The sequence below is a fragment of the Lynx rufus genome, unplaced genomic scaffold (genome assembly GCF_022079265.1).
Source record: "Lynx rufus isolate CCGP_SWC_20201006 ecotype Redwood Valley unplaced genomic scaffold, mLynRuf1.p SCAF_45, whole genome shotgun sequence".
Classification (NCBI taxonomy): domain Eukaryota; kingdom Metazoa; phylum Chordata; class Mammalia; order Carnivora; family Felidae; genus Lynx; species Lynx rufus.
In genome coordinates, this window is record NW_025814862.1 from 1725097 (window position 1) to 1746534 (window position 21438).

Below are 21438 nucleotides of genomic sequence, written 5' to 3' on the forward strand. Positions count from 1 at the left end.
GACTCCAGCCCACCCAGGCTTGGAAATAATTAGAACCCGCAGCCAACGCTTCGGGGCCCGAGATTTTGCAATGACAGAGCGATCTCCGGCTTTTCTTGGGAAACCTCGCCAGCCAGCGAGGTTGGACTCCCTCAGCTGCAACCCGCGGGCCCCCGACCCTGGGCCTGGGTGTGCCGCTGAGGAAACTGAGGCAGGCAGGCCGAGGTCCAAGGTCACACCAGGTGGCAGCAGCCCAGCCCCGCCCCGCCCGCCTGTTGCAGAACACGCCCGCGCGCAGCGCGGAGGGTCGCGGCTAGGAAGGCCCGCCGCAGGTGACAGGCCTTCCCGAGAGCTAGAAGGCCGGCGGGTCCCGCCTACAAGCGGAGGCCTGGTACTTCTGCGAGCGCCAGCTCCCCACCCCGGGCGGCGCCCGGGGGTCCCGCCCGCCGCGCCCCCGCCACGTCAGGCCGAGGGCTAGCCTCAGGCCGCCACTCCCGCGCCTCCGACCCGCGCCTGCCCCTGTGTCCCCGCGCCCCCCGAGCTGCTCCCCCAGGCCCAGCGGCCGCCCGCCGCCTACCACCCGCGCTCTCTGCCGCCTGGCCCGCCCTACCCGCGCTTCGCAGCTCACCTGGTGCCGCCGCAAGCCGAGGCCGCACTCGCGGGAGGCGGGGGCGGGGCGGGCGGGCGGCCGCAGGGCGGGGCCTCAGCGAGTCACATGGCCGCGCTGCGCAGGCGCCGACAGGGTGCGCACGGAGACCAGGGGGCGCCTCACTAGGGGGCTGGGGGAAGGGCGCCCGGCCGGGGCAGGAGGAGAGGCGCCGCCCCAAGCAGCTCTTGTGCGGTTGCGGCTCCGGTCTTGGCTCAGTGGAGAAGGGCTACAGCCGCCCGGGTGAACGTGCGTCTCTGCATCTGGCTTAACTTAACTCTTGACGCCTAGTGGGGCTGAATAAATGAATAAGTGAATAAATAGAGCAATGCCTTTTGGGGAGGGTCGCGCCCGTAAATCTATTTCCTCCTTTCTTCTCTCGTTTCATCTCTCCTTCGCTCTCACTTATTCATCCCTCACTCACTCATTCCTTCGATCCCTTCCCTCCTTTATTCCTTTTCTCCTCATTATCTCTCTCACTCATTCTCATTCATTCCATCTCTCACTCATTGCTTCCTTCCCTCCTGGTCCCTTTAGGCCCCCTGTTGATCGCCTGCCCTCTGCTGGATCTTGGAGAGAAAAGATGAACACGGTCAGAGTGAACAGGTATTTTCCTGTTTACTAAGATTCTGGAGTAAGTCCAATTCCCATCCCAAAGACCCCAGCAGTCTGCCAGGAGGCTCTTGGCGTTCATTTTTCCACACCTCGGAGGCGAGGCTCGTTTGTAATTGCCCTGTCCAGAGGTTCCAGCCAGCAGAGCCTCCTGATAGATAAAGTTGGGGTGTTCCACACCGTTTTTGATGAGAGGTGTTATGGAGGGTGGTGGAGCTGTGGTGGAAGGATGTGGCTAGGGATGGCTCCTGGTTAAAAAGAAAGGTGTAGGGGAATGTAGAAGAGGAAGAGAGGCACTGTCCTGGCTGAGCCCACACAGCTGCCCAAGAGTCTAGACAAGGGTCAGGAGAGTAGGACCAGACTCCAGGACCAGAGGTTCCCAATAGGAGTGGACTTCTGGGAAGACTTTCTGGAGGAGGTGACCCCGTAGCTACACAACAAATTAGAATTTGGGGAGAGTGGGAAAAGCATTCCAGAATGAGGAATGTCAGCAGAGGCACGAAGATGAGATCCAGAGGAATGAATGGTCCAGAGGCCACCAGGAGTTTCTGACCCTGAAGGTAAGACGAAAGCAGACACTACCTCTGGAGGTGCAGGTGGATGTGGCCAGGAGGGCAGCCTTCAGCTAGGGATGGCAGATGCCAAGGTGGGTTGCAGACTCTGGACTACAGGATGGGAGGAGGCCAAGTATAAGGGCAGCAGTGAAGCTATAGCCTCAGATGGGCAGGGAGTGCAGACAGGTTGGCGCTGGCTGGAAACCCGGGAAGGACACAAGTTCTCCACTGCACATGAATGATGTGGGAGGAAGAGTGAGCCCAAGAGATGGTGCAGAACAATGAGGCTACCCACATCACAAGGACATTGGAGCAAGAGCAGGTTTGGGGGAAGACTAGGATCACTTTGGCCCCAGGCAGGGTAAGGAAACTACACATGTCCAGCTAAGGACCTTTCAGCCTAGAGGTAAAGTCATGGACATCATGCACTTTAGCCAGAGGTGATACACCGAACTAGTACACGTGTGATGAAAGGAGAGTGAGTTGAAGACAGAGCATGAGGCACATTGATGTTCCAGGGGACACCCAGAAAGCAAGAACCCATAGAGGAGACAGGGGAAGAGTAATCTCAAAGGTCCACGTGTGAGGGTGGCCCCAGAGGGGACAGGAGGCAAAGCCCCTGGATCTGCTACGGGGAAGCCTTTGGTGTGTTTACAGGAGCCCTTCCCTTGGAGTGGCAGAAGCCAGCCTTCAGTGACTGAGGTGTGAAAGGAGGAGAGGACAGGGGACGGGGAAGACTGGAAGATGGCAGGGATGGGTCTGGCCTCCGACATGAGGACAGATGGGACCACAGCTTGAGAAGAGACTGAAGACAGCACCTTCAGGATGGAGGGAGGAGCTGGAGGGTAGAGAGAATGAGAATGAGTGAAGGGGAGCAGGCCAAGAGCAAAGTGGGATGCTGGCCAGGACTGAGAAGAGAGGACATTCCCAAGTCTTCTCAGAGCTAGAGCGACCATCATCTCAAAATGTACTCAGATCAGGGACTCCTGGATGGCTCAGTTGCTTAAGTGTCCAACTCTTAATTTTGGCTCAGGTCATGATCTTGTGGTTCATGAGTTCGAGCCCCACATCGGGTACTCCACTGACAGTATGGAGCCTGCTTGGGATTCTTTCTCTCTCCCTCTCTCTGCCCCTTCCGCACTCTCTCTCTCTCTCTCTCTCTGTCAAAATAAATAAATAAAACTTAAAAGTTAAAAACAAAAAGATATTAGGAATTTCCAGTTAAGTGGAAATGGACATGAATGGAGAATACTCAAAAGAGGATAAACAAATCATTTAATGCCTGAGAGAATCATCAACATCAGTGAAAGAAAAAACAAAAACACAAATGATACAATAAATATATCAGTGAATGTTTTTTGCAACATATATAACAGACAAAAGATTATTATCCAGAATAAATAAGGAACTTCTAAAAATTGAGAATGAGAAAGTCAACCAGCCAGAAAAATAGTAAAAGATATTTACTAGAAACTCACAGAAAAAGAAGTCCCAGTGGCTATAAACAAAGGAAGTCAAGTTCAATTTCATTAATAATCAGGAAGTGCAAACAATACACCACGTTTTCACACATTGTTAACGAAAAAATTAATCTGACAGTTGTTAAAACAGTAAGGAAGACTATTCAGGAAGGCTATTGTAATAGGGGTATGTCAATAGGGAAAGAGATCAGGCTCCACCCTGAATACAGCAAAGAGAGCTGGGGATTTATAGCCAAAGAGCAGACTGAGAGGATCAGTGGATGTAAGAGTACTAAAATCAAACATCAAGATAGGGAGATTCTTGCTAAACTGGCCCACCAGGGTTATCAGAGCTGGGGGATGAAGAACTTGACTAGATATCAAAGGTGGGGGGATGCTCCCTAAACTGACTTAGTAGAATTCTTTGCTAAGGCTGAGCTAGGTAGGCCAAGGGGGCCAAGGCTGAGGCCTGGTTGAGAAGAGGGCTCAGAGAAGCCTGACTAAAGTTCGGTCAAGGAGAGTCTCTGTCAACATCAGCAAGGCAAATATAAAATAGGATGAGATCCAGTGTTGGTTGGTGTGGGTAAGAATACATACATTGCTGATAAGAATGTAAATCAGAATGACAAGTTTGGAGCACACGGTGTTTTTAAAATATATCTGCAAATTCTTTGACTCTCCTCCCTTCAAAAAGTAAAGCCTAATCTTCCTCTCCTTGAATATGGGTGGTACTTAGTGACTGCCTTCCAAGGAATGGAATGAGGCAGAAGAAAAAGCCTGTGGTTTTCAAGGCCAGGTCATATAAGGTTTTGCAACTTCTGTCTTGTTGAGTCTGCAGCAAGTGAGCCACCATGTCCTGAAGTCACTCAAGCAGCCCTAAGAAGAGGCCTCCACAGAACGAACACCTCTGTCAAAGCCAGCCACTAGCTTGCTGGCCATGAGTGAACTGTATTGGAGGTCGATCCTCCAGTCTCTCTGCCAGACTATAGTCTTCTGAAGTCCCGCATCTACCTGGAACTTCAAGGGAGACTGAGCCAGGACCTGGCTAACCTTCCCCAGAATTCCTGACCCCTAAAAACTGTGAAAAATAGGAGGGGGACCTGGGTGGCTCAGTCAGTTAAGCGTCTGACTTCGGCTCAGGTCATGATCTCACGGTTTGTGAGTTCGAGCCCTGTGTTGGGCTCTATACTGAGAGCTTAGAGCCTGGATCCTGCTTTGGATTCTGAATCTCCCTCTCTCTCTGCCCCTCCCCCACTCACTTGCGCTCCATCTCTCTCTCTCAAAAATAAATAAATGTTAAAAAAAAAAAAAAAACTGTGGGGGCGCCTGGGTGGCGCAGTCGGTTAAGTGTCCGACTTCAGCCAGGTCACGATCTCGTGGTCCGTGAGTTCGAGCCCCGCGTCAGGCTCTGGGCTGATGGCTCAGAGCCTGGAGCCTGTTTCCGATTCTGTGTCTCCCTCTCTCTCTGCCCCTCCCCCGTTCATGCTCTGTCTCTCTCTGTCCCAAAGATAAATAAACATTGAAAAAAAAAATTAAAAAAAAAAATTAAAAAAAAAAACTGTGAAGGGCGCCTGGGTGGCTCAATTATTTGAGTGTCCAACTTCAGCTCAGGTCATGAACTCGTGGTTTGTGAGTTCGAGCCCCACATGGGGCTCTGTGCTGACAGCTCAGAGCCTGGAGCCTGCTTCGGATTCTGTGTCTCCCTCTTTCTCTGCCCCTCGCCTGCTCATGCTCTGTCTCTGTCTCTCAAAAATAAATAAATGTTAAATTTTTTTTTTTTTAAACCTGTGAAAGACAGTAAGTGTTTATCACTGCTGTCATAAGCTGCTTGGCTGTGGAGTAATTTTTTATGCAGTAGCATTAGATAACTAATACCCTAAAACAATTGGCAGCAGCTATTACCATTTAAATAAAATGTAAAGTGGCTCTCTGCAACCAATGATTCCACTTCTGGGTGTCTGTATTGGAGAAATATCCCCAGAAGGATGTAAGACAGCATGGCAGAGGATGTTTTCAATTGTGAAAAAGCAGAATCAAAGTGAATGTCCATCAACAAACTATGGTGCATTGGCACTGTGGAATGACCTATAGCAGGCGATCTAGAGGTGGTGATGTAGCAATAACTTTCAGTAAGTGACAAGGACAAATTGTGAAAAGATTCATACCCTAACATTTGTGCAGAAAACAACAAGAGCTTTGAGGATTAAAGCCATCCTAAACTTTAGCTCCTTGTCTCCATCAAGATGACTTCTTATTATGCCACACTGGGTGAACAGGACTTTATCCAGAAGGATGAGGTTGCAAATAACTGTATTGTTTCTTTCAGGAACTTCCTGAGAATCTATTTATCTGAACAATAGGCTATTCAACTAGCCCTAGCCACCATCAGAAGGAATAGTCCCATGTCAGTACAGCAGATAGCTCAATGTGTAGCAGATAGCTCAAGACAGGGTGCCTTCAAGACTTTTTACTCCTCAGGGCTGTTTCCAAACCCTCCTCTAGCTGTGCCCATCACCCCCAAACTATTATATATCAGGAGTTCTGCCCAATTCTACTCTGGCTCCAACACTAAAAGACCTGCCCCCACCAAGCCTTATAAATTCAGTTGACCTTGAAACAACTTGGATTGGAACTGCACAGGTCCACTTACACATGGACTTTTTACAGTAGAGTACTGTAAATGTACTTTCCTTTATGATTTTCTTTTTAATAAATAAATAAATAAATAAATAAATAAATAATTTAAATAAATAAATTATAATTTATTTATTTATTTATTTATTTATTTAAGTAGACTCCATGTCCAACGTGGGGCTTGAACTCACGACACATGCTCTACTAACTGAGGCAGCCAGGTGCCCCCTCTTACAATTTTCTTAATAATAGTTTCTTTTCTCTAGTCTACTTTGTTGTAAGAATACAGCATATAATAAGTATATAAAATAGGTGTTAACTGGCCATGTTATCAGTAAGAGTCCCAGTCAATAGTAGGCTATTAGTAGTTAAGTTTGGAGGACTTAGAAACGATTTGCAGATTTTCAGCTTCGCAGGAGTTGGCAACACTAACTGCTGAGTAGCTCAAGGGTCCGCTGTGTAAACATCCTGCCTTTGACCTCTTCCACCCACACAATTCCATTCTCTCACACACACAATTAACAATAATTTCTTAATATCACCAAGTAGTCAAGGGATCACATTTCCCTATTATCCTATACACGTTCTTCTTTGTTGCTTTTTGAAGTTTATTTGAATCAAGATCCAAATGAGGATCTCATACTCATAGTTCATATAGTTGGGATACCTCGAAAGTCTCCTTTAATCTTTGAGTTCCCTTTCATGTTGTATTTTTCTTCTTGTTGAAGAAACCAGGTCCTTTGATCTGTAGTTTCACCCAGACTGAATTTTGGAGCCTACAATGTGACAACCGCTGGTGGGCATGCAAAGTGCTTTCTTCTTGGAAAAGAGTAGAAAATTGTAAAAATTATGTGATAGGCACTTAAGGAAAATTCATGCTTCAAGGGGTACTGTGCATTGTGTAGAATACACCCTTCTCATCTATCGGATTCTAGTCTTTCCTTACCCTAGCTGATTTACTACTCTGTCCAATGTAGATAATAGCAATGCAAAATAATTCTTGTCCGTAGACATGCAAATCATATCAGGTGGAGATTCAAATGGTTTCTCTCGCCCACTGCAGAAGAGGCCAATTTTATCTCATTTACATATTCAGTGCAATATTCTCAAATACTAAAAAGCTGGTAATATATTACCAGCTTCCTCTTTCTTTCTTTCTTTCTTTCTTTCTTTCTTTCTTTCTTTCTTTCGTGTAGCCATCACACCCAACATGGGGCTTGAACTCAGGACCCTGATCAAAAGTTGTACGCTTGGGCAGCTTAGGTGGTTCAGTCTGTTGAGAGTCCGACTCCGGCTCAGGTCATGACCTCATGGCTTGTGGGTTTGAGCCCTGCATTGGGCTCTCTGCATTCATCCAAGAGTCTGCTTCAGATCCTCTGTCTCCCTCTCTCCCTCTCTCTCAAAAATAAATAAACATTAAAAAAAAAACAAAAAAAAAAAAGACTTGCGTGCTCTACCAACTGAGCCAGCCAGGTGCCCCTAACAGCTTTCTCTTCAGTAAGTTAATATCTGCTTGAAAGTTATGATTTTACCTATTTAAAAAAATTATTCTATAATATGTTTAATGCATGAATTTAGAGCTTACAAATGTATGTCCCCAGGACCCAGGACTCAGGTCTGGGCTGCGGAAATTTTCTGAAACACTAACAGAGACAAACACAAAGATGTTTGTCACACATTATCTGTAATAGGAAATGAAACATCCACAATCTAAAGGTCCAAGAACAGGGGAATGACTAAGATGACAGATTTCATAGTCAGTATATGATACTATTACTAAAATTGTATTTTACACCGGTTACAGTTGATTGTTTATAGGTTTTCCCATGATGTAGTTTTATAATGTAAATTATAATTAGGGACACCTGGGTGGGTCAGTTGGTTGACCCTGGGTGGGTCAGTTGGTTGGGTCCAGCTTTGGCTCAGGTCATGATCTCATGGTTCATGGGTTTGAGCCGCACGTCGGGCTCTGTGCTGGCAGAACAGAACCTGGAGCCTGCTTCAGATTCTGTATCTCCCTCTTTCTCTGCCCCTCCCCCACTTGCACTCTGTCTCTGTCTTTGTATCTCTCTCTCTCTCCCAAAAGTAAATAAACTTAAAAAAATTTTTTTTAAAGAAAAAAACAATAAATAAATAATAATTAAAATTCCAATTGCTAAATATTTGTTAATCCTTGGGAGATGCTGATTCTACAATGGTAGGTTTACAGCACAGGATCAAATGGCAGCTACACCATGATTTGTTGTATTTTTTAAACTAATAGAGGGAGAGAGAAAGAGAGAAAAGGAAAATTTATCAAAATATAAATAATGGCTGCCTTTGATAGATGGGATTTATGTTTGGTCCTTTCTAAAGTTTTCATGTATTGTTTGTAGAAGCAATAATCACCGCCACCGCCCCCCACCCCCATCCACACACAAAGAGGTGATTGGAGGCTCCAGGTTAACACAGTAGAGGGTGCTAGGGTGGAAAGAGGGGCAGCTGAGTACCTTCCATGGATTGAGCACCAAAACAAGGTGGGGAATCAGAGGGGTCCTCACATGAGGCTGAAGGGAGACAGAGACAAATGCTCAAAGATCATGTGCAAGGCTCCCTACAGGGAAGTTTCATCTGCCCCAGAAGCTTCCAGCTCCCAGTTCCTGCAGGGCCCAGGATCATATTCATAAAATGTGTGGCCAGTGACAGGATCCAGCAATGGCAAGGTAGCCTGCAGGAACCAGGAGGGCAGAGACTTTACCTTCAAGTGGTGTGGGATATTGGTCAAGCCTGGGAATGGCTTCAGCTTCCTCCATCATTTCCTTTTCAGGGTCTAAACTACCCACTTTCACACTGAGGTCCCCAGGGGGGTCTGCAGGTGCTGAGAGAGTACAGGTCCATTTCAGGATCCACCTTCCCATGGACTTCCTGTCTCCCTGAGGCTAGGAAGTCTATGGTTGTCTCTACCTCCTCTCCTTCCCTGGCCACCCATCCAGATTCTAACCAAAGACCACTGCCCTAGGAGTTACCACCTCTGGGCCGCAAAGGGACAAGTAGAAATAGAGCTCTGGAGCAAACAGCAAAGGGGGTAGCATTTAATTTTATCCCAGTGACAAACTCTTGACAAGCTCCCAGTCTCTGTCTGTCTGTGAATCTCTGTGTCTATCAGCCTTCCCAAAACAGAGTGCAGAAGGGGGAGAAATGTCAATGCTCATTTTGGTTAAACATGATAGGAAGTTCACTCTCTACTTTCAGAACCCTAGGAAGTCTCAGTCTCATTTGCCCAAGGATTTGACAGTGAGGACTGGCTTTACCAATGAGGTTATGAGGCCAATGTTTTCCATAAACTGATGAATGGAATGTGCAGGCCCAAGGACATGAAGAACAAATGCAGGGGTGGTTGAGGCACCTGGGTGGCTCAGTCGGTTGAGCGTCCCACTCTTGATTTTGGCTCAGGTCATGATCTCACAGTTTGTGGGATTGAGCCCTACATTGGGCTCTGCACTGACAGTGTGGAGCCTACTTGGGATTCTCTTCCTCCCTCTCTCTCTCTCTCTCTCTCTCTCTGCCCCTCCCCTGCTCTCTCTCTCAAAATAAATAAATAAAATACAGAGGTGCTTGGGTGGTTCAGTTAGTGTCCACCTCTTTTTTTTTTTAATTTTTAATGTTTATTTTTGAGAGAGAGACAGACAGACAGAGTGTGAGCAGGGGAGGGGCAGAGAGAGACACACACACACAGAATTCAAAGCAGGCTGCAGGCTGTGAACTGTCAGCATGCAGGGCTCGAACTTGTGAACTGTGAGATCATGACCTGAGCTGAAGTCGGATGCTTAACTGATTGAGCCACCCAGGTGCCCCAAGTCCAACTCTTGTTCTAAGCTTAGGTCTTGATCTTGGGGTCATGAGTTCAAGCCCTATGTTGGGTTCTGCACTGGGCATGAAACATACTTAAAAAAAAAAAAGAAAAAAATGCATTTGGAGCCCATATACAATATAGGATATACTGCAGTCATACCTTTCCAGTGATGCACAGAAAAGTATTTAAATGTCAACTTAAAAATATGCAAGAGTGGGGTACCTGGCTGGCTCAAACGGTAGAGCATGTGACTCTTGATTTCAGGGTCATAAGTTTAAGCCCTATGCTGAGTGTAAAGCCTACTTAAAAAAATTAATATGTGTAAGAGAGTGGCGATGGTTGTCCAACCTCATGAATGTGTGAATAATACTAAAGAACACTGAATTATACACTTTAAAATGGTGAATTATACGGTATGTGAATTATGTCTCAATTTTTAAAAAGTGCTTATTTATTTTTTTCAACATTTATTTATTTTTGGGACAGAGAGAGACAGAGCATGAACGGGGAAGGGGCAGAGAGAGAGGGAGACACAGAATCGGAAACAGGCTCCAGGCTCTGAGCCATCAGCCCAGAGCCTGACGCGGGGCTCGAACTCACGGACCGCGAGATCGTGACCTGGCTGAAGTCGGACGCTCAACCGACTGCGCCACCCAGGCGCCCCTCTTATTTATTTTTAAGAGAGAAAGAGAGAGAGAGAGCACATGCGTGCACACAAGTGGGGGAGGGGCAGAGAGCGAGAGGGAGACAGAATCCTAAGCAGGCTCCAGGCTCTGAGCTGTCAGCACGGAGCCTCATGCAGGGCCTAAACCCACAAACTGTGAGATCATGACCTGTGCCAAAGTCGGATGCTTAACCAACTGAGCCACCCAGGTGCTCCAAATTATATGTTTTTTAAAAATGTGCAAGAGGAAAACAAATGTGCAAGAGGGATATAGATAGGGTCATCAACTATGCCAGTTGGCCTAGATTCAGGGAGTTGCAGAGATGCAGGAATCTCAGAACTAAAGTCCACAGAGTCCTAGAGAAACCAGAACAAATCCTAAATACAGAGTTTTAAAACTTATTTTCAGGAGAATGAGCAAAAAAAGCTTGAAGATGTGAAAAGCTTTCTTACAGACTCAAGACCTGAAACCCTGTAGGCAAGAGGGGCTTTTCTGGGAAAACTGTCACGATTTCCTCTCTCAATTTCCCCACCCCACCCTAAGCTCCTGCCTGGGACACCCAGACAGGGGGTGTACCCAGCCTAGCCTGGGCCTGGCACTCAACAGGCAACAGTAGGTGCCAGCTCATACTCTCTGAGGCTCATGTTGGTGATTGTCCACTTGGCACTTGTGGACCATTTTGGCTCAGAATTTTTGCCACTTATCCTCCCTTCCCTTTGGCACTGACAAGGGCCACATATATCCTACCCAGCAGAACTTTTATCCTTCTAAAAGCATCCTCAGGCCCTCTCACTCCCTTGCATCCTACCTCCAGCTCACTTGCCTCCACCCAACAAGTCTGTGTGGTATCTGGCCACCAGCGAGGATCTGGGCTGTGTTCTCCATGAACAGGACATGGCTCTTGGGCCAAGCAAGATTTCCCATGTCTAAAACTTAATAAACGTGATTTAGTTTAGGCTCCTTACATCCCCACCCCTTACAAAATACAGTGGGATATGAGATTCTGCAAGTCTAACAGAAGCAGTAACAAAAGTCTATCTGGTCACGCTTTGCATGTGGCGCTGCAAGGTAGTGGCAGGAAAGCAGAACCTGGACCATGTTGGCACAGTACTCGGCTCACAGTAGGTGCTGATAAATATTTGACAGATAAACAATCTTTCCATTTCATTTGTAGACTGCTAGCAGCTCTGCCCAAACGTGCGGATCTCATTGATTTGGTGAGACTAGCACGCAGTAGGGTCGCAAGAAATGCAGGTGGCCAGCGTGGGCCTGCTAAGGGCAATATCAGGACTACTATGCAGCCATGTTTCCCGCCCACCGGCTCTCGTCAGCTCAGAGCATGTGGGCTCAACGTCCCGCGCGACAGCCGCGCTGGTAGAGAGGCCAGCGATTTGGGGTACGCGGGAGGGGGCGGGCGCCGAGAAGTCACCCCGCTGGGCCTTGAAACTCCATTTCCCATAGGCCCTCGCGCGCGACTCCATTTCCCACAATCCCCGCTCGGCTTCCGGCGCGGCGGAGGCGCCTCCAACGGCTTCCGGGTTTAGGCCTGGCGCTGCGGTAGAGGCGGCGGCAGCGGCGGCAGAGCGGGACGCGGGCGGTGGGAGCGGAGGGACCGGCATGGACGTTTCGGGGCAGGAGACCGACTGGCGGAGCGCCGCCTTCCGGCAGAAGTTGGTCAGTCAAATGTGAGTAGGGGCCGGTCTAGAGGCCGAGATCCCCGGACCTTTCCCCCCTCAGCCCCCCTGCGCGCGGAGGGCGAGGCCGGGCCGGACCCGTGGGAGACCTAGGGCGGCCGGACCCGCGGGGGCTTGGGGTGCCGGGAGGCCGAAGGCGCCAGGGACTCGCGTGAGTTACAGGGCGCGGCCGAGCCTTCGGCTGTCCCTTCCGTTCTTCGCTGATACAGACTGTTCGTTAGCTTTCCTGGGGCCGAACTCTGCAAACCAGCGAGCCCTGGGTTATGAGTCATCGTCCTGAGCTTTCTCATTCGTCATTTGTGTGCTTTGGTTGCAGACTTTCCCCTGCTTTGAATCACACTGAATTCGAAAAAGGAAAGGGGCAGCCCGTGGCGGCTTTAGCAGATCTGGGTGTTTTGTGATTCCTCTTTAAGAAAAGCGCATCAGAATGAGAGAAAGAAATTGGAAGAGGGTGGCTGGAGGATGAGGTTCGGAGGCTAGGTGCTTGGGGCTGAGGGCGGTAGGGGATGGAGAATCTAGGGGTAACCTGCCTCCGCCGCCCCCCCCCAGTCCCGCCCCAGTGTGGATTTCTCGAGGGGTGGCAGGAAGAGGTTGTCAGGAAGCGACCTTTGGTTGGGAGGACGGAATGAAGAGCTGGGGTTAGTTAGTGCCTTGTCCCCAGTTTCAGCTGCTGAACCCTTCCATGCTGCCAGTGCGCCCTAGGCTTCACCACCGACTACTTGTTTCGTTTAGCAGTCTTTTACTGAGCTTACTGGTGTGGTGATAGCCACAAATTTACCGGAGACAGCTTCTGCCCTCGGGGAACGCGCTACCACAAAGGAGTAGTTACAGTGCCTTCTTTCTTCTGGGAGGAATTGTCAGTTTGCTTGAGCAGACCAAGAGCAGTCTGTGGAGTAGGTAACGAATAAACTGAGCCCTAAAAAAACAAGTAGGAGTGTGAAAGGCCATCGTTCCAGGCTGAAGAGTGGAGAAGTGTGAATGCTCACTGCATGGAGGACATTGCTGTAGGCTGGTTTCTGGAGTTTGAGGAGTAAGGAGGTTCAGGAGATGGTAATGGAATGAGGGTGAGCAGGTGCTGACATGTTAGTGGTGGGAGTGCTGTGCTAAGGAGTTGAGCCTGTATTTGGCATGTGGCCTGCTTTGAGGTAGTGAAATGCCAAAGTTGGGAAGATTCCCTGAGTCCCTGGAGATGGATCAAGAACAGAGGAGAGAGAGAGAGGCCAATTAGGCCATTATGAGTTTTGAACTCTTGGGGTTTGGGGACCTTTCATTTTTCATCCCTATATTCTTACTGCTAGATCACTGCCTGTCACGTTGCTCCATAAAATGGTTGTGGAATGACCTAGTCGGCAGGAGATTATAAAGGTCTGCAGTAGACAGTGGTGGAAACTGAAAGAGGAAGACCATTCCAGAGATAGGGGAGAGCAAGCATAGACAGTTCTTGATGACTAACTGGAGGGGGTGGAATGCAGCAGTGTGGAAGGAAGGAAGTGGGATGGAATGCTGGGAAGCCTCTTAGTACAGTGGAAGGCATAGGGACTGTAGAGTTAGTGGCTCTGGGCACTGCCATGGAATAGTCTGGGGACAATTCTGCAGATATTGCAGAATCTGATAATATTGGGGTTTTTTGTTTTTTGGCTTTTGGGGTTTTTTGGATGCCCTGGAGTTGTCTATAGCTGAAATCTTGATGGATGGTCCACTTCAGAGCTCCTGCAAGAAAAGCCCCCAGGGCAGTGATTTCTCTTTGGGGAGACCAAAGAACCAGAGAATGAGTTGTCATCAAAGGAAATTGGGGAGGGTGGGGGGAGAGTCAGAGGTTAAGGAGGGCGATTGAAGAGTCTCTGGGTGTCAAGGACTGACTGTATACTTCATAATTCAACTTCCTTCTGCTTCTAGGGAGGTTGGATTCTTTCTTTTCTTTTCCTTTCCTCCCTTCCCTTCGCTTCCCTCGCTTCCCTTCTCTTCCCTTCGCTTCCCTCCGCTTTGCTCCCCTCCCTTCCCCTCCCCTCCCCTCCCTTTCCTTTCCTTTCTGCCAGATAGCTGCTTGTGTGTTAGTTCTTCCCTAGTTGCCGTAACAAAATACCACAAATACAGTGGCTTAAAACAACACAAATTTATTACCTGGCAGTTTCTGTAGATCCGAGATCTAGGTGGACTCAGCTGAGTCTTCTGCTTACAGTCTTACAGAGCTGAAATCAAGACGTTGGTTAGGTGTGCATTTTTTCCCCCAGAGGCTCTGCAGTAGAATTTGCTTTTCAGGCTCATTCAGGTTGTTGGTCAGATTCAGTCTATGCAGTTGTAGGACTGAGGTGTTCTTGTGCCTATTTGTTAGCCAGTGGTCAGTCTTTGTTCCTGGAAGCGGCCTGTATTCAGTCTCACACTTTGTATTTTGGCCCCCTCCATTAGGTGTGGGTTCTTCTGCATCTTTCTGACTTCAGCCAAGAAAATTCTCTAGTAAAGACTCAGATTAGATTGGAGCCGCTCAGATAATCCAGGGTGATGTTCCTATTTTAAAGTGCATAACTTTAATTATCTCTGTAAATATAACGTAGCGTGCTCATGGATTCCCATGGACACCTTTGGGAGCCCTTCTGCTACCACTGCTGGGATGAGCAGTTTCAGAGGTTGTCTGCCTAACATGATGTGGTGTTCTGAGTTCGCAGATTTGTCTGTTTTATCTCTATGGTTCACTTTGAAAATCGTGATTCTTGGTACCTTGATTTGTTGTGTTCATGGGTTTAATTCTGACTTCCTCTGGTGTTCATGCTGTTGGTTGAAGGTGGATATCTTGGGAAATGTTTTGAACCCAAGTAGTTTATAGATGAGTGAGGGAGTAAAGAAAGCATAGTGAAGAGCTGGGGAGTTTCAACAGAAGGAGAAGCATCTGATAGCTCGTTCACTCTCTCCATCTTGCTCTTGAGTATCTACCAAGAGAACAGTGCTTCAGATCACAGGCCCAATAATCTAGTCTCTTGTCCATCATGAGAAAAAGCAGTTTTGAGTTGGGGCTGGTTAGGAGAGCCCTTGCAGGGACTCTCTAGTATAGCCTCTTCTTAGCCCTCCACCGCCTCTACCTCATTTGGGCCCATTCTGGACTGCACCTCCCCTTGCTCTCTGCTGCCCTGCTGAAAACCTTCTGTGACTTCTCTTAGCATTAATAAGACTCCAGGTGGCCTGGCCTAGTCACCTCTTCTCAAACCCCCCAGCTTGTTCCATTCTCTCTGGTTTTTCAGCTTCTTGAACACTCTAAGTTTTTTTTTTCTCTCTTTTTAAACAAGTTATTACCAAGTATTTAGGGTATTTGACAATGGGTAGACTCCCCCCCCCCCCCCCTTATGACCAGTTTCTCTTCCTTTCCTTTAAATGTCTGCTTAAATAACAAATACTCCAGATCCTTCCCTGCCTACCTGGCCAAAGTGGGTCACCTCCTTCAATGTGTTGGATCTCAGCCCCTTGTAGTTTCTGGTGGGACCCCAGTCCTATGAAACATGGCACCTGGCAAATAAAACACTTGTTGAGATGTGCAAGAGTAAGTGTTTTCCTAGAGGCTGCGTGCACCGCTCTCTCTACAGTGGTCTTCTTTACCTGTGCCAGCGTGCATTGTGAAGCTCTGGAAACCCCATTTTCTCTACTTGTTAGCCCAAGTGAGCATGTGCAGGATACTTAACCTTTCTGGATCATCATCTTTATCTATGAAATGGCTGGAGTCCAGTCTGTCTTAACAGGGAAGGTGGAGGGAAAATAAAAAGACCTCCACCTGAGCCCTAGCAGATGCCTGCTCCTTAGGCTCTTGCAGGAGTAGGAGCCCTGGAAGGTGAAGGTGAAACCCCCAAGGCTGGTTATGGGAGTTGATGACACTTAAAGGAGCTCGTGGGGAGGGTAGTTGTGATGTTGTTGGTGAGTTCAGATCATTTCTTCATTGAACATCCCCGCAGCACTCCAGGAGAAGCCCCCCTTAGAGTTCTCAAGCTGGCCTTTGTGGGCCTTGGGCCTTCCTGGGGGAATTGTTGGATTAGTGTTGACCATGGGTCTGGTCTGTGGGATCCCAGAGAACAAGCATGTATTTGTAGTTGCCAGCACTGTGCCTGGAATGGAGTAGGTAAGCAGTGAATGAATGAAAGGACTTCGTCAATCACTTCTTCTGGTTCTTCTAAATTTTTCTTCCATCTTATTCTTGAGACTTTTTATGCCTCCCACTTCTTAGTACAGCATGTTGCACATATAGACATGAAATAAATAAATGTCTGTTGGGTTGAACAGATTGCAGAGGGGAGGAGATACGGGTGGTGGGGGAAGGGCAGTGTGTATCAGGGCTCTCTACTCAAGTGCCAGGAGATTAGGGAGCATGAAGCAGACTCAGGGCAGACAAGTCAGCCTCTGAGAGAGATTTGAGCTCCAAGTTGGGACCTAGGAGATGGAGAGCTTTCTGCCTGTACCATAAGGAGAAAGTTGAGTGCTACTTAGCCAGAAACGTAATAAAACAAAGCAAAACAAAACGTAAGGAACAAAGAACAAACAACTGAATAGCAACTTCCAAGGTCCTGGAGAGGCCTTAGGGAAGAAGGATGGGGAGTGCCCTGAAACTTGCATGTCTACATTCTGCCTGTGGGTTATGTTTTATCCTCCAAGCAGAAGTGAGCGAGTCTTGGGTGAGCTTTTTCTGTGGCTTATCATGTTCAGGCATCCCAACAGCCTGGTACCCTCCTGGTGCGATTCTGGCCCTTGTTTTCCAGTGGGGAAGTTCCTGAGCTCCTCTGCTTTCTTGATAGCCTGGTCCGTATCTCAACAACTGGGCTGGCTTGCAGGCTTCTGTGTATAAGCCACCACTAAAATGTTCATTCCCTGAGGCCAGGGGCCCATCTGTCTGACCACCTTAAGCCTTGCTGCCCCTGACAGCAATCAGGAAGTGATCGTGGAGCCATTGACTTCAAGAGTCTTGACCCTTGGCCCTACTGCCTCTAGACCAGGAGTGACAGTAACCTGAAGGGATGTGAGCCCTCATCTGCTCAGGGGTCCAGGGCTTCCTCAACAGCAGCAACACAGCAGCTGACATGAACCCCCGCTGCAGGAGGTGACCTATGTTAGCCCATTGACTTCATGCCTGCAGGGTCATTCAATGTACTTGTTACTCCTGTTTTTAAGGGGAAGAAACTGAGGTGTAGAGGAGAAGTCACTGCTGCTTATAGTTATGCTCTGCATATTACAAATGAATGTTTGCTGAACCATGGCAGGACAGGAGAGGCAAACTGCCTTATAATCTGAAAGAGGTCATGCCTTTTTTAGGGGTAGAGGGGAGATGGCAGCTCTGGAAATTAACCCAAGCCAAGTGCCAGTGGGCATCCGTTTTAGCAACTCCCTGTGAGTCAGTGTGACCCAAACAGTGGCGGAAGGGCCAGCCAGCAAGCCTCTGATGATCTTTGGCCTCCACACAGGCTGTAGCCAGCCTCCCAGCCTCACCAGCTCCCTTTTGTAAGAGATCCCACCCACCTGCCACACCTGCAGCCCTTAACATCCATTCCTGACCAGAAGTCTTCCGACTCTTACTACCATTTGTGACAAGGTGGGTGGTTAGCCCAGGCTCCATGTTTGGCATTCCCGGTGGTCACATGATCATCATACCACTGTCATGCAGGGCAGGGGAGTACCCTTTAAAGCATTCCTCAGGGCAGTAATGTTGGTTCCATACTAGAGGGCACATTTTTAAAGGAATTCTAATGAATTTTTAAGAATTCAAAATGGAATGTTTAAATCCAGAAACCAAGTAATATAAAGACCCCATGCCCATGTACCCACATTCAGCTTCAGGCTCAGTCGGTTGAATGTTGACTCTTGAATTTGGCTCAGGTCATGATCCCAGGGTGATGGGATAGAGCCCCACATCGGGCTCTGCGCTGAGCAAGGAGCCTGCTTAAGATTCTCTGTCTCCTCCTCTACCCCCTCCCCGGCTTGTGTGCTCTCTCTCTCTCTCTCAAAAATAAATTAAAAAACAAAACCAAACCCTGAGATCAAGAGTCACATGCTCTGCCCATTGAGCCAGCCAGGTGCCCCAAGTTGGAGAAAGTGAACCATGAACAGGAAGATGCAGACAAACCGACATTCCTCACAAGCTGCTGCTGGAGGCACATAAATGAGGCCATTTTTCTGGAAGGCCATTTGGCAATACCGTTTATTCCCGTAAGCTTAAAATGTCTACTTCCTTAGGCGTTTCCTCCAAGGCTATAGGCAGGAGAGTATTCAAAATCTGTTGGCAGTGAGGATGCTCATGTCCACATCAAGTCAGGAGTGGGACAGGGGAGATTAGCCAGCAGTGGAGCTGGATTATATTTGTTGTGGGAGCTGGAGATGGCAGGTTCAGTGCTTCTGTTAAAAATGACATGGGAAGGGCACCTGAGTGGCTCAGGCAGTTAAGCTCCGACTTGGGCTTAGGTCACGATCTCACTGCATGTGGGTTTGAGGCCCGTGTAGGGCTCTGTGCTGACGTCTCAGAGCCTGGAGCCTGCTTCAGATTCTGTCTCCTGCTCTCTGCTCCTTCACCACTCATGCTCTGTTTCTCTCTCTCTCTCTCTCTCTCAAAAATAAATAAACATGAAAACAATTTTAAGAAAATGACATGGGAGAGGGTGTCTGGGTGGCTCAGTTAAGTGTCAACTTTGGCTCAGGTCATGATCTCATGGTTTATGGGTTCGAGCCTCTGCTGTCAGCACAGAGCCTACTTCGGATCCTCTGTCCCCCTCTCTTCACCTTTCCTCCACTTGTGCGCTTGCGCTCTCTCTCAAAAATAAATAAACATTAAAATTGCTTAAAAAAATGATATGAGATGGGGCGCCTGGGTGGCTCAGTTGGTTGAGTATCCGACTTCAGCTTAGGTCATGATCTCACAGTTTGAATTTGAGCTCTGCCTCGAGCTCTCTGCTGTAAGTGCAGAGGCCACTTTGGATCCTCTGTCTGCTCTCTTTCTGTCCCTCTCCTGCTCATTCATTTTCTCTATTTCTCTCCCTCTTCCGGCCACTCCCTCCCTCTCCCCACCAATGAATAAACTTTATTAAAAAAAAAAAAAAAGATATGGGAGGGGCACCTGGCTGGCTCAGTCGGTAGAACATGTGACTCTTGATCTTGGGGTTGTAAGTTTGAGTCCCACTTTGGGGTGTAGAGATTACTTAAAAATCTTTTTAAAAAATGACACAAGAGATGTTCATAACCCAATGATACTGAGAACAGGTTAGCAAGCAGAACATGTGGTCCAGATGAAGTGCCCTGTGTGCACATGAGGAAGATGGAGCCATGGTCACAGATAGCTACCATAAGGTGGAAAGTCACATGTGTTCTGCCTTCAGTGTGGATGTCCTCCCTCATCTGGGCCCTGAGTGCCACCACAGCCTTCCTGAGATGATTCTTTCCACCCCTTTTACGAAGCATTCTCCTTTTAGTCTGAAACTGTCCTTCCAGATGGCTTTCCCACCATGCTGGTATGAGAGGCCCAGCCAGATGCTCCCTCCTCCATGCCAGGCCCTCTGGTTTCATACTTCTCTGTTCTTTCTCTTCCCTATTGGAGGTTTGGCTTTGGCATCATCCCCTTCTCATGAGCCCTGATGGCTCAGACCGTGGCAATTCTTACTTCCTCTTGAGTTTGTAGGGCCCGCACTGGGTGCACCCTGGCATGTACTAAACAGATTAACTCTTTTTTGCTATTTTTACACTCATCATTATTTTTTTGCCTTGCCAACAGTATTATGAATTCCTAGAGTGTAGGATCTGGTCTTATACCTCTGCATCTCATTGAGCTCCTGGCATGATGCCTTGGCTTAGATAAGAGGTGCATAATAATCACAGGTAGGATGGTGGAAAGCAGTGCTGGCTTCTCTTCTGATGGCCTTCCAGGGCTTTCTCTCCATCATTGCTACCTAAACATTGAACCACTTCGCATTCTGAGCCTTTTTTTTTTAATCAAGACATTTATTTAAAGACGGAGAGTTCAGTGGCGCCTGGGTGGCTCAGTTGGTTAAGCATCTGACTTCGGCTCAGGTCATGATCTCTTGGTTTGTGGGTTCAGGCCCTGTGTCGGGCTCTGTGCTGACAGCTCAGAGCCTGGAGCCTACTTCAGATTCTGTGTCTCCCCCTTTCTCTGCCCCTCCTATGCTCATGCTCTGTCTGTCTCTGTCTCTCAATAATAAACGTTAAAAAAAAAAAAATTTAAAGATGGAGAGTCCAGGCAGTTAGTAGGTGGTTCTGTTTAACAGATAAACAAATGAGTATCCAGTCCTGGAGAACAAAGAAGATACATTAGAAGCCCAGGCATAATAATCTTGAAACCTATACTGTGATGGAGATGCTCCCTTCCATTTTAATAACAAATCACTTGCTAACATGGTGAGGGTTAATAAAGATCACTGATTGAATGAGTTAAGTGTCTTGAAGTGGCATAGCTGTTACTTAGAGCAGTGAGCCTTTGAAGAAGACATTTGACCTCTTGAAGTCCCTGTTCTCCTTACTTTGAGCTTTTTATTTTGAGAGTGTTTCAAACATGCAGAATTGTAAGGATAGTATAGAGTGCTTGGGTACACCCTTCCCTCAGATTTACCCATTTTCTCATTTATACACATCTTGGAGCTCATGCTTGGTGAATGACAGCCAAGTTCCGTCTTGCTCCCTCCTCCTTCTGGACCCTGTTTTCTCTTTGCCCTTGGCCCCACAGTCTTCTCTAAGTTCCCCACCTGGGAATCTGCTGGGGGGGGGGGGTAGGGGTGGGTAGGGAATAGGAGTGACCCAGCTGCCTTTGAGCTGACCCACTCGCATCCAGTCCAGGAGAGGGACAGGCAGGTGGGCACATCCAGAGTAAGGGGCCTGGACCAGAACTCTCCCCTCTCCACACCTCCAGAGGCTCATCCTTCTTTTCTGCCCCCTCTCCCCTTTCTGACTCCCTCTCAATCCTCATCAGAGGTGATGTTTTATTGAGTGATCTGGCCACTGTGTGTGGTATGGAGCACCTGTTACAAAGAATGCCAGATTTGCTCTGAGAAACCCTCTGTGCCCTCCAAAAGCCATGGGTCTGCTCTGATTCATGCTGGAGGGATTCAGGCCTGTGAAAATGCAGAGCAAATCCTCACCAGGTGCTGTGTACTAGGAACTCAGGCTCAAGGCCAATCCAGTCCAACCTGAGGATGGGGTCAGGGCTTAGGAGCTCTGGTTGTCTCACATGGTGCCTCTCTATATTGAAGTATAACAAACCTACTTCAGTGAATGACAAAAAGGACACATCTTCAGCATGACACTACCAGATGAATGTTCACACATGAAAACACCCCCTTAGCCACAGCCCAGGCCTGCATCTGGAACAGGCCCAGCACCCAGCAGGCTCCCTCCTG

General features: G+C 48.1%; 2 protein-coding genes across 3 annotated transcripts in view; one reads left to right on the top strand and one right to left on the bottom strand.

The window, feature by feature from the left end:
• KLHL22 (kelch like family member 22) overlaps window positions 1-650 on the bottom strand; it is a 40026-nt gene extending 39376 nt beyond the window's left edge. The window contains exon 1 of the mRNA XM_047098244.1: window positions 608-650. The gene's annotated coding sequence lies outside the window, so the exon portion shown is untranslated. The remainder of the gene's footprint in view (window positions 1-607) is intronic.
• Window positions 651-11940: 11290 nt separating this feature from the next.
• Window positions 11941-21438, top strand: part of LOC124525703 (mediator of RNA polymerase II transcription subunit 15-like) — a 69727-nt gene continuing 60229 nt past the window's right edge. Inside the window, exon 1 of one of the 2 annotated variants that reach the window (XM_047098264.1) lies at window positions 11941-12067. In XM_047098264.1, the coding sequence (XP_046954220.1) occupies window positions 12000-12067 (68 nt within the window). In that variant the 5' untranslated portion in view covers window positions 11941-11999. The remainder of the gene's footprint in view (window positions 12068-21438) is intronic. The other variant, XM_047098265.1, reaches the window with a different exon arrangement.